This window comes from Alosa pseudoharengus, unplaced genomic scaffold (assembly GCF_046254945.1).
Source record: "Alosa pseudoharengus isolate Yale_2024_CS ecotype anadromous, Long Island Sound unplaced genomic scaffold, YU_APseudo_1.1 YU_APseudo_1.1_scf_22, whole genome shotgun sequence".
In the NCBI taxonomy this organism is placed as follows: Eukaryota; Metazoa; Chordata; class Actinopteri; order Clupeiformes; family Clupeidae; genus Alosa; species Alosa pseudoharengus.
Window position 1 is genome coordinate 31,604,745 of NW_027468680.1, and position 12,323 is coordinate 31,617,067.

Here is a 12,323-nt window from a genome sequence, read left to right on the forward strand (position 1 = left end):
AGTAAAGCGCTGCAACGTGAGAACAGTCTAGTAGGCTAGCCTACATAATAATCTGACATCAGAAACGCACTGTCACTGTCAGCACTGATGCTGCTGACACAGTGGCTGCGCGATAACTTAGGCCCTGTCCACACGTACGAAACCGATCTTTTTTTCCTCCGTCTTCCCTGAAACCGCATCAAGAATATTTGCGTCCAAACGGATCCATCTCAACACGACTCAACACGTTACTTCATACCCCAGGCCTATAGGTGGCATTGTTTCTTTACAGAAATTGACCAAAATTTGCTCTTTACAAACAGACAGAATAGGCTACGACCAAATGGCTAGTGCAAGGTAACCAGAATTGTTTGTGTGGACTGATGGTGAACTGTCAACTAGTCAACTGTAAAACTAATAAACTTTATTTTACGGTTTGTGAAGGGTGCATTCCCGTCCTTTATTTGGCTAATGCAGGTAGGCCTACTAATCACCTTTAGGTTACTTTCTTTGGTTGTAGGATAGTCCGTGATTCACATTAGTTTTGGCCATCACCGCAATTAGGCTACTAAACGCAAGGGTTAGTTCTAGGCTATTCTGTCGCCACATTTATACTATTGCTATAAAACCTTCGTTAGTAACAGTCAATACTTTTGCCTGCATCAAATCGCGAATTCGCATTCAGTGTGCTACCATCGGCTTAACGTGAGTTCTAAGCGTCTTTGTATGCTTATATCTGATTTCACTCGACTGTGATGTATATATGTTGTAAGACATGTAAAATAAATGAATGACACTGGCACTACGCACAAATTAATGTAGCCTAAACTTACACCGCACTTTCCTAATAACTTAAGTTCTCTCGCGTCACTGACAGTAGCTAGAATGCATAAAAAAACACCGGGGAAAACAGTGTTCAGTCCACCAAGTCATAAGCTATCGGCGCTGCGCAGCACCAGTTGTGATATTTATCTTACGGAGTGTAATCGTAGGTAATGTCATGTATGAAAACTAGTATTGTTAGGCAATACTACAAGTGCAAGTCCAGGGCAGCTGAGGTGTGGCAATGACATCACTTCTGCTTTTAACCTAAAAAGCGTCTCCGTGTGGACGGGCCCTTAGGTTAGCAGAGGTTTTGCTTCGTCTTGGCCGAGCGTCCAAACGAATCCTGTAAACGCACTGCCCGAAACCGCACTTTTCTGAAACCTGGTCCCAGAGTGGAGAAATCTGAAACCGTAGCCCGTTTGAGTTCGTTTAGACAGCGAAACCGCACATCCTGCTTGCGTATCGATGATGCCATCGCCACACCTCAGCTGCCCTGGACTAACAATGCCTAACAATAGAACTCACGTTAAGCCGATGGTAGCACACTGAATGCGAATGCACGATTTGATGCAGGCAAAAGTATTGACTTACTAACGAAGGTTTTATAGCAATATTATAAATGTGGCAACAAAATAGCCTAGAACTTGGCTAAGCCTTGCGTTTAGTAGCCTAATTGCGGTGATAGCCAAAACTAATGTGAATCACGGACTATCCTACAACCAAAAAAAGTAAAGGTGATTAGTAGGCCTACCTGCGTTAGCAAAATAAAGGACGGGACTGCACCCTTCACAAACCGTAAAATAAAGTTTATTAGTTTTACAGTTGACTACAGTTGACAGTTCAACATCAGTCCACACAAACAATTCTGGTTTCCTTGCACTAGCCATTTCGTCGTAGCCTATTCTGTCTGTTTTTAAAGCGCAAGTTTTGCAAGTTTTGGTCAATTTCGGTAAAGAAACAGTGCTACCTATAGGCCTGGGGTATGAAGTAACGTGTTGAGTCGTGTTGAGATGGATCCGTTTGGACGCAAATATTCTTGATAAGGTTCCAGGGAAGACGGAGGAAAAAAAGATCGGTTTGGTACGTGTGGACTAGGCCTTAATTTGGCCTTGATCGTGCAGGACATTTCAGAATGTCGAGTGTGTAATCCATCATAAATGGCTAGGTTCAATGGAAAAGTTAGCTGGACAAATGAAAGAAAACGAGAAGGATTCAGTGAAGCATATGTTTTAGTGGGTTGGGGGTTCCATGTTCCATATGTGTTGTGCATGCATTACTTGAAAAGAACTAGCTCCAGATATGTATGAACAGTGAAGGTAACGAACTCTTAAAAATGTGAACTTGAAGAAAAAATTAACAATAGGCCTATGAACTATGAAAATTGAACAACTTGAAGCTACATCTATCAAGTGTGAACATGCTTAACAAAATATGGGAACAAAACATGGGAACTAAACGTGCATTACGAATATAATCAGTGGGAGCCTGTGCTTGTTTCCCTGCAACAAGAAGGTTCCATCTGGGGGTGATGGAAGACAGTGACACCCTCAGTGTGTTTGAAATGTCCAGTCGATTGCGCAATTTGGTCTTAGTTGCAGTCATTGCAGAAAACCCGGCCTCGCATAGATACGTGGTGGAAAATGATAGCAACGTTTTCAGCGCTTTTACGGCTATCTCGGGATATTCTGCTTTGGTTTTGATCCAGAAACCCGCCAGAGAGGTTTTCTTATACACACTCTTAAGACCACCGTCATTTGCAATTTCGATCAACTGCTCTTCCTCCTGCGCTGACAAGTTAGGACTATTCTGGATATTGACAAATGGGTTGCGGACCCACTTGGTTTGCCGTGGATCTTTGGAGGATGGGAAGTAGCCTAACGCTCAAACTGAAAGCGCAACAAGGTGATCGCGCACCAGCTGCGAGAGAAAGGGCCCTGCCTCAGTCTCTCCCAAAACCCCCACTACTGTTTGGAACATATCAAATACACCCCGTTCCCATTCGTCCCCACAAATCAAGCTTGGCTTTATAGCCTACAGTGACTTTATCTGCCAGTTTAAAGACAGTCGTCATTCTCCCCTGGAGTGACAGGTTGAGGTCATTAAGCAACCCGAATATGCCACACAGGTAAGCGAGTTTTGACACCCAGTCCTCATCACTAAAATTTGCAGCTAACGGTGACTTTTTTTTCTGTAAGAAATCTCCGCAGCGGCTCTCGCAACTCAAACACTCTGGCCAGTGCTAAAGATGCTTGTTTTTTGTTGCTCATTCTAGCAGTTTAGCTAACTTCGTGTGACACTACCATTCGCCAAGAACTGATCAAGTGAAGTGAGCTGACCTGAGGCTGCGCAGCGCTGAAGGCAATATGTAAAGTGTTGAAGGCGGGACAGACAGACAAGGGCGTCGTAGTGGGGGGACAAGTGGGAATAAATTACCCGGGCCCCAAGTGGGGGGAGGGCCCCTAAGGAGTTGAATTTTATTTTCCTTAATAATAAATAATTTCCTTAATTTAAAGATCTTAATAAATGTTATTAACTAATATAGATGCAAATATTTCGGGTAAATGCATCAGTTGATTGATGTATTAAATTGTGTCCAAGCCAACATTGTTTGAGGGCAGGCACCCTCTCCCTTGCACGAAATGGTTCAGTCCGCCTTCCCCTGCTAGGTGCATTTTTGAAGTAGGCCTAGCCTTCATTCTGCCGAAGCGGCAATGCAGACTGTCACGGTGTCTAAGAAAGCCAAATCCGGTTCCCAGAAAAGAAAAGAGAGGCAAGAAAAAAAGAAATGAGGGAAAACAAGTGTTAACAGCCTTCTTTCCCAAGAAAGGTGAGCCCAATGTGAAAGCAATAGTCTACAAATGAAATGAACTCCTGAAGGTTACAAAACACTTCAATACCACCGCGAATCCGCGATTATCAGTGCTAAAACAGCATTAACACAAAATTAGAAATAACATGATGCCTGGTTTATAGCCTACCACAACATTTCAATAGCCTACTAATCCGAAAATTATTATGAGCTATTATCACCCGGAGAGAAGAAATACTCTTTTCTGATTGGCTGGCAGGTGGCCTTTAATTCTAAATAACAGGACACCGTTCCATATCAATGCTTATGAATGGTAACTATAACAACCATAGTAGGAGGACGGTTGCAGCGCTCTAGAATCTTTTGGTTGCAGGCTTCCCAACAATGGAATCAACTGTAAACAAGCTAACTGTCCATGCTGTTGTACAACAAGCTGAACTAGTGAGCTTCTTTTTAAACAGAACCGCGTGTTTACAGTGGCAACCGGGTGATAAGCGGGATAACGGCCTTCGAGGTGTGTCCAGTTCCGCTGCGCGTCGGGGAGTTTTTGCCCCTCGCCCTCGTCCATTAATTCCGTATAACAGGACACCTCGGCGGCCGTTATCCCTTACATAGCTTAACTTAGTAGGCTCAATGTTATATAGGTTCATGAGGAAAGGCTGTCAAATTAGTAGCAAAGCTAACTTGTGAAACGCATCACACTCAGCTATAGATAGCTGTTCTCTCAGCCAAAAGTGTTCAATTTGTATAGATAGCTGTTCTCTCAGCCAAAAGTGTTTTCATTCATTTCATGTTCTAGCTTTTAAACATTCTTTAAACATAAGAAATTCAGTGAAGTCTTGGGTAATACGATTATTTTCTGTTATACAGTACATATAAGAGTTGTTAGATTAATTCAATGTGTGATTAGATAGTAGGCCTAGTTAGTTGTGAACCTCATGCTTCATGCTTACAGCTACGCCTGTTTGAGTCGTGATTCACTCGGATCTTTCACCCGTATCTTTAAATTAACCCATGAGTCGCGAGTCTCTAGTATCATTAACTCGGATCAGTTGAGTCCTACTACAATTCAATCTAAAACGATAAACAGCGCCACACACAAACCTCTTGCAACATTAGCTAGCCTACTAGCCATCATAGCTGCCAAAAATGTAACAATTTCGTAGGTAGGATAACCACAACTCCACAAATCAACTCAAGCGACTGAGTGAGCAGGCAGTCTGAGATAACTGGTTAACTTCCCGCAGAGCCGGGTTAGTCGGATCAGCCGGCCGGTTAGGCTACATTGAGTACGAGTCGGCTACGGCTACGTTGTCATGAGTGGCTGTAGACGAGCGAGTATCCTCCTCAAAGTGAAAAGCAATTCCACAACAAAAGCCATTCTTCACCTCTTAAATAACATTCAATGTTCTGCATGTAGCCTAGGCATACTTTAGATTTGGTGTATAGATGTAGCATATTAAAATGCAATTAGGTCGCGCAGACAGTCCGAAACATTGCACGCTCTTAATGGAGCTGATTTGTATACCCGGGTTAATCGGATCGCTGGGCCGGGCGGTTACGTTATGTTGTTATGAGTGCGAGTCAGCCGAATCAGCCGGCTACTTTGTCATGAGTGGATCTGTAGACGAGCGAGTAACTCCTCGTCAAGGGGAAAAGCAAATCCACAACAAAAGCCATTCTTTTACTTCTGAAATAACATACAATGTTCTACACGTAGGCATAGCCTACTTTTAAATGCAATTAGGTCGCGAAGACAGTCCGAAACATTGCAAGCTCTGTATGGCTAGCCGGGTCTGTATGGCTAGCCGGGTCAGTTGGATCAGCAGGGCGGGCCGGTTACGTTGTTATGAGTGCAAGTCAGCCGAATCAGCCGGCTACGTTGTCATTGTGGATCTTTAGAGGAGTGAGTAACTCCTCCTCGAGGTTAAAAGAAAATCCACAACAAAAGCCATGCGTTCACTTCTGAAATAACATATATTCTGTACGCATAGCCTACTTTAAAATTCAATTAGCTCGCGAAGACAGTCCGAAACATTGCAAGCTCTGTATGGAGAGTAGGCTAGCCAGTCGGATCAGCCAAGCGGGCCAGTTACGTTGTTGTTATGAGTGCGAGTCAGACGAATCAGCCGGCTACGTTGTCATGAGTGGATCTTTAGAGGAACGAGTAACTCCTCGTCAAGGTTAAAAGAAAATCCACAACAAAAGCCATGCTTTCACTTCTGAAATAACATATATTCTGCACCCATAGCCTACTTTAAAATGCAATTAGGTCGCGAAGACAGTTGCAATGTCCGAAACATTGCAAGCTCTGTATGGAGTTCCTTGAGTAGGCTAGCCTACCTGGGTCATTTGGATCAGCCGGGCGGACCGGTTACATTATAAGCGCTTTCAGATATAACCTCCGGAGTATATGAGGAGGTTTGTCAAACGGAGGTCCTACCCTTCGGATGATTCAGATATGATGCTAAACTGCGGACCTAATACTGACCTTACACGGACGTATGTGTGAACGACATACACGCACATTACAGAATCTCCGTGTGGTTGTCGAGTGAGGGGTGGGGGCTTGTAGAGTTCACAAGATGCTGAGACATGACGCAGATTATATGCGGCCGCTGCCTGTCACAGCTGCTTCTTGTTTACAAAATATAGCCTATCATTATGTAGGCTAAAGAAGAAGAAATCTATTGTGCAAAGGCTAATACTTGAAGTAGGCTAGTCACGTAAGTGGGCACTTGAAATTGACCTAGCCTACAGTATTTGTATGTGTGCTTCAAATAAACACATTTATCTGTTTTCAATGTTATGTACCAGAATTAGCTAGGCTATAGAACCCCAAATCTGGTTTGCGTTGGAGAGAGAGAGCATGCACAAACTTTATGGTAGGCTACCAGCCAATTCAGTAGGCTAACTCAAGACTTCAAGATCATACAACGTTTTTAAGCAACAAACAAAATACTAACATTAATAACAGTGAAGTTGTTCGTTTTTTCATGGTTTATTTTTTCCAAAAGCATCCTCTCCCCATGTGTAGCATTTACGTAAGGAGCTTGGAACAAAGTTGGGTTTTCTTCGTTTTCATTTTCTCTAGGCATATATGCTCAGCAAATATCAGCGAGCTCAGCAGGTCATGAAGGCTATCAATGAACAGAAAACCGTGTTGGCTAACAATTTATTAAATACTCCTGTTATTGTCGTCAACGACGTCGCTATAGGCTACTGCCTTTTCAGCGCCTTCTGCTTATGATGATTCAGTCTTCTGAATTCGTTTCTCCTTGCCATGCAGTTGTAGCCTAACGTGTCTCTAACGTTCCCTTCAGGTGTTCTATCAAAATGTTGTATGCCCTCATGGACAGTAGCTCCGTGATGTCTGCATCTTTCCAGGTTGGAGATTTTCTGGACAGCACTATGCCACTCCATCATAACACTGGCATTTAAGTCAGATCTAACCACATGGACGCATGAAAGAAACGTCACCAACACGCCCTCTCACTAGGTGTGATTTTAACCGAATGTTCTACTCCTCGTTCAGACACAGCACATTTACATAATGTCCGGAGGAAATACTAGGTCGGGGGTAGTATAAACACCGGGTGAATTCGGACTTCCATATGACCGGTTATGTCGTTCAGATATACGGCCCCACCGTTTAACATCGGCAGAACCTCCGGTCTTACACGTATGTCTGAAAGCGCTTTATGTTGTTATGAGTGCGAGTCAGTCGAATCAGCCGGCTACATTGTCATGAGTGGATCTGTAGACGAGCAAGTAGCCTAGTTTCTACTCGTGTCAAGGTGATAATAATAATAGGCCTAATGAGAATAGTAGTAGTAGTAGTAGTAGTAGTAATAATAATAACAATAATAATAATTTATTCACTGCAGGGCATTTCTACGTTCCTGTTTCTATGTCTACATTGAAAGTCAATTGCTTAGGCTAGGTTAAGACAATAAATAAACAGTCTGGCTCAAACTGCTTTCTTTCCGTGAGTGGGTGGAGGTTATGATGCTATTATATTAGGCTATTTTATATTATATTATATTATATTATATTATATTATATTATATATGATATTATATTAGGCTACCTAACATGATATATATATATATATATATATATATATATATATATATATATATAGCTATGATTAATAGGCTAATAATATTAGTTGCCTAGTATTAGCTGCCTATAATACCTATTAGAATAGATTCCTAGTAGCCTACTATTAGTATATAGTAGTGGTAATAAACATTGTAGCAGAGTAGCATTAGACCTAGGCAAATTTTCTATTGTTAACAAAACAACAACAAATAATTAATTATTATAATATAGGCTACCCTCCCTGTCAATAAGATCAAAGTTTCTGAACATGAGCACCAAAAAGATGAACAATGTGTGGATGCACTTTGACCAGGAGAGCAAAACTCTTAGGCTAAATGCAAGTACTGCAAAAACCTGGTTTCAAATCATGGAGGATCCACATCCAACATGAGAAGGCACTTAACGAAATGAAGCACCCCACTGCACTGCTTGAACGTAGGACTGAATTTCTTTGCGATTTAGCAATACTGACTCAAGTGACTCGTTCAACCCGGATCAGTTTAGTGAGTGACTCAGAATAACCCGGATCCTTAAAAGGAATCGAGTTTGACAGGCCTACTTACAGCCGGTGGTTGGTTGGTTGGTTGGGGGGGGGCCCATGGCCACCACTTGTGCATAGGGCCCAGAATTTGGTGCTACGCCCCTGCAGACAGACGTAAGAAAATAGACCTTGTAAAATGCAAACATGCGTGCAATGAAACAACTGCATATAGGCCTATGCAATGTAAAAACGTGACATTATTGCGAATTACATTTAGTTTAGTTTGCATGCATTTTTTAAAAAACTCATGTCGTAGGCTACGGCCCGGTTAGGAATGTCCCACGGCCTGGTACCGGGCCGCGGCCCGGTGGTTGGGGACCGCTGATAGTGGGTGTTTTAACAGCTGCAAGAAATAGAAGCTTCATGGTCTGTTCTGGTTCGTAAATTATTTTCATAAAACTTCAAGTTGCCCTTTACTCTCCAAACTCTTCACCTCACTGTAGGCAATTAACTGACAGTATGATAGGCTATTTATTTTCTGTATAGGCTACAATAAACACATTTATTTTTTCAACTTTTGCAATGTTACGCACTTGGCTACTGAACGCAAATCAGCAGGAGAGAGAATGCACCTAGCCTACGCAGCGTGTAGCGCAATGTGTAGGCTATTTGGTTACCAACTAACACTGTTAGCCAATTTACTAACTTAAGACTTCAGTGCCATCATATACAACGTTTTTTTACACAACAAATACAGAAAGGATGGAGGCAGCAAAAGTAGAGAAGTCATTTCAGATGGGGCAAGAACAAGGTGAATTTGTATGCTTGTCAAAACGTAGTCCTACCCTGCATTAGAGGAGCTGATCATCATACCAAGCACACTCGCTGTTTAAAGTCATACACCACGGTAAACTAAAACTAAAATGTTATAAAGGTGGCAAAAATAATATAGGGTATTATTAGCAATGACATTACTAGGCTATGAATCGTTCGTTCATTTTTTTTTGGGGGGGGTGGGGGGGGGGGTTACAAACTTATTCAAAATCATCCCCCCCCTCTGGTTTTTACACAAATCGCACCCTGCATATGTGGGACGGGGGCTTAAGGGCCCCCTGACCCCTTGGGCCCCTGGGCCTGGGCCCGGTAGGCCCGTGCAGTAATCCATCCCTATTATGTAAAAATGTACACTTAAAAACAGTAAATACAAAATACAAACAATGACATGTCTATGCACTGAAGCAATGTTTCAGAAATGGAAAAATTACCTAAAATACTCCGCACAAAAGAAAAAATATAAGAAGGCATAGATTAACCTATAGGCCTATTCCTCCCTTGTGCCCTAGCCCACATAGTGACTACATAGACACTCAAAAAGCCATTTTGTTATGGGTGACATGATGAAAGATAGCCTATCATTTAATCATCTTTGTTAAACACACAAAAACTTTAAACTAGATTTGAATGTTAAGGGAAACAGCAGGGGGAAACACAATATTGAATTCAGACAAAGCATGCTCTAAAATTAATGAGAAAAATGTATTTGTCATACATGAGTTTTAATTATGAAGTTAAACAAATTGTAATGAGATGAATGGAAATGGTCCCCTGATCAATGCAGGTAACTGTTATACACAAGCTTTGCTCCTACTTGTATATAGGCCTAGGCTGTTTGGTAGGACTATGTCACACAAAATTGAAAGAAGCCTACATCCAGGGTGGTTTACACAGTACAGTCCAAATCTAAAATTAAACCTCAAAGTCTAGAACTAGGCTTAATCCCACTTTTTGGGGAATTACTTTATTTGTCATCTACCCCAGAGTTAGATCCAATGCTAAAATAGGCTACCGCTCTCTGTGTTATTGCGTGCACATGAGAAGGAATCCTCTGGAACTCTAGAGCCTAGACAGCGAATAAACTAATTTCCCAAAAAGTTGGCATATTCGTTTAAGGTGCCTTAATTAACATAGCTAGCTAGGCCTATTTCACTTTATAGGACCAAAATCATTATTTTTTTTTATTTGTTAATGACTACTTTTCAATAAGCCCGTTGAAGGGTAGGGTAGCCTACAGTACATGCCCAGACTTGTTCGGTCTTATTCTATTTGCATGCTTTTCTGTTATCACCCCATGCCTGGCAGGAAGAGGGACAATAGCTTATCTTAATGACTGTGTAGTTTTATGTGGATATCTTATATAGACACATTTGCATGCAGAGGGGTATTTCACAAAACCTAGATAAGGGATTAAGTTGGGATTTTTAGGTTATCCTGGATGAATTTAGCCATGACTTGGTTTCACAAAAGAGATAGCACATAAATTACCATGGGGATTTATTCTCTGCACCTAGCCTGGTCCCGACCGGTTATATGTTTATACTTATACTTATATTTACCATTTGCTGTAAGTGCATGTTGTGTGTGATGTCTGTATGCTACTGAGACCCCCTGAATTTCCCCTTGGGGATCAATAAAGTATTTATCTATCTATCTATCTATCTATCTATCTAACAGCCAAGCTAAGTTAATTCTAATGGTAATTATGTCGTCTTATTGGTTCAGCTAGCTGTCATTCACATCAGACCTCCGTGCTAATTTTTAAGGAGCTTTATTCCATTTATAAACTATTTGCTAAATTTGCTCGCAAAACAAAACAGATTGTCTGCCTACTACCATATAGTTATTATTTTAATTGTGATAGCCTTATAATTATTAACATAGGCCTAGGTACTCTTGGTTTGCTTATTTTATTGATAGACGTTGATAGAATAGATTTTATTAATGACGTTGCGTTCCGAGACAAGAAAGCACTCACACGTGGGTGCATACGTAAATTTGCATTCAGTTGGTATACCACGCCTACTCCCGCTGTTTTACAGAAATAGCCATGATTCCCCATTCCAAAAATGACAACTTTACTTAATTGTTAAAGTATATCAAAAGCGGTTGTTCACTTTGTGTGAATGACGCTATTTTCCGCGTCTTTTTTATTCCAACCGTGGGCATTTTGGAGCAGAAACGAGAACGCGCACACATTCTGAATTACTTACACCTAGACATAGTTGCTCCTACTCATCTTGGATTGGCGTTAGTGAAACGAGTTTAGCTAGGATGACCAGACAACGCTATGTCAAACCTCGCTTTATCACTTATCTTGGATGTCTTAATTCTGCCTTTGTGAAATACCCCTCAGGTCTAATTCGCAAAAGGACAACTTGATGCCAGGTTTAAAAATAGCCTAGTTAAAAAGTTTTATTTACACATTCAATGATTACAGATGGGTTTTTTTCATGGTCAGGTACATATTTTAATCTGAGTTGACACTGACAATTTGGTGAGCCTAAGGAGTTGATATAGCCCGGTTAAAACCATAGACTAAAATAGGTTAAAAGCAGACCCATTCACTTCGTGAAGAACTACAATTCCCTGCCTGCATGTCACAGGAAATGACGCGACTGCATCCTAGTTGAAAGGTCAAAACCAAAACGTTGTAAGCGCTCAAATATTCTTTGTATATTAACTTTTTTACGATATTAGACATGGCAGCAACTAAAGAACTTTTGCAAATGGACCTGTATGGCCTACTTGAAGTTGATGAGACAGCGTCCTCAAAAGACGTGAGTGATTTTGACTTCATTATGTCCAAATTGGAGATAAACTTCCACGTAATATCGGCGTTTTAGCTATGTTAGCTGCTTGCATCTGTCATAGATGCAGAGGTATAGCAGATGTATGTATTGTAGGCCTCACAATGCTTGCTAATGTAATGTGCTAAATACAAAGCTAGTTGTATTCAGAAACATGTGGCAGTTCACGTCAGTTCTCAGTGCATTCAGCGACCCCTTGGCAAGAGAGCTTAATGACACCTCTGGCACTCTTATAAATATAGCCTACTGTTTCTAAATTCATGACATGTTCTCTGAGGTTAACGCACATTGTGACACGAAGTACGAAATAGTATCCTAGCTAATGAATTGCAGTTTAGAAATCATTCCAAGTTGATTTTGAGGATGAAATTAGCCTATTTATAAAACAGAAACAGTACCCTTTCCTTACATTTTTTTTGCGTTGCCTGTCAAGACAAAGCCTCACTCTTACAGGCACAAGAGCACCACTTTGTATTTTATT

At 41.3% G+C, this 12,323-nt stretch overlaps 1 protein-coding gene across 1 annotated transcript in view; it reads left to right on the top strand.

Annotated features, from left to right (window-relative positions):
• Positions 1–11,668: 11,668 nt before the first annotated feature.
• Positions 11,669–12,323, top strand: part of dnajc17 (DnaJ (Hsp40) homolog, subfamily C, member 17) — a 54,442-nt gene continuing 53,787 nt past the window's right edge. The window contains exon 1 of the mRNA XM_076299738.1: positions 11,669–11,812. Coding sequence (XP_076155853.1) covers positions 11,735–11,812 — 78 coding nt within the window. The 5' untranslated portion in view covers positions 11,669–11,734. The remainder of the gene's footprint in view (positions 11,813–12,323) is intronic.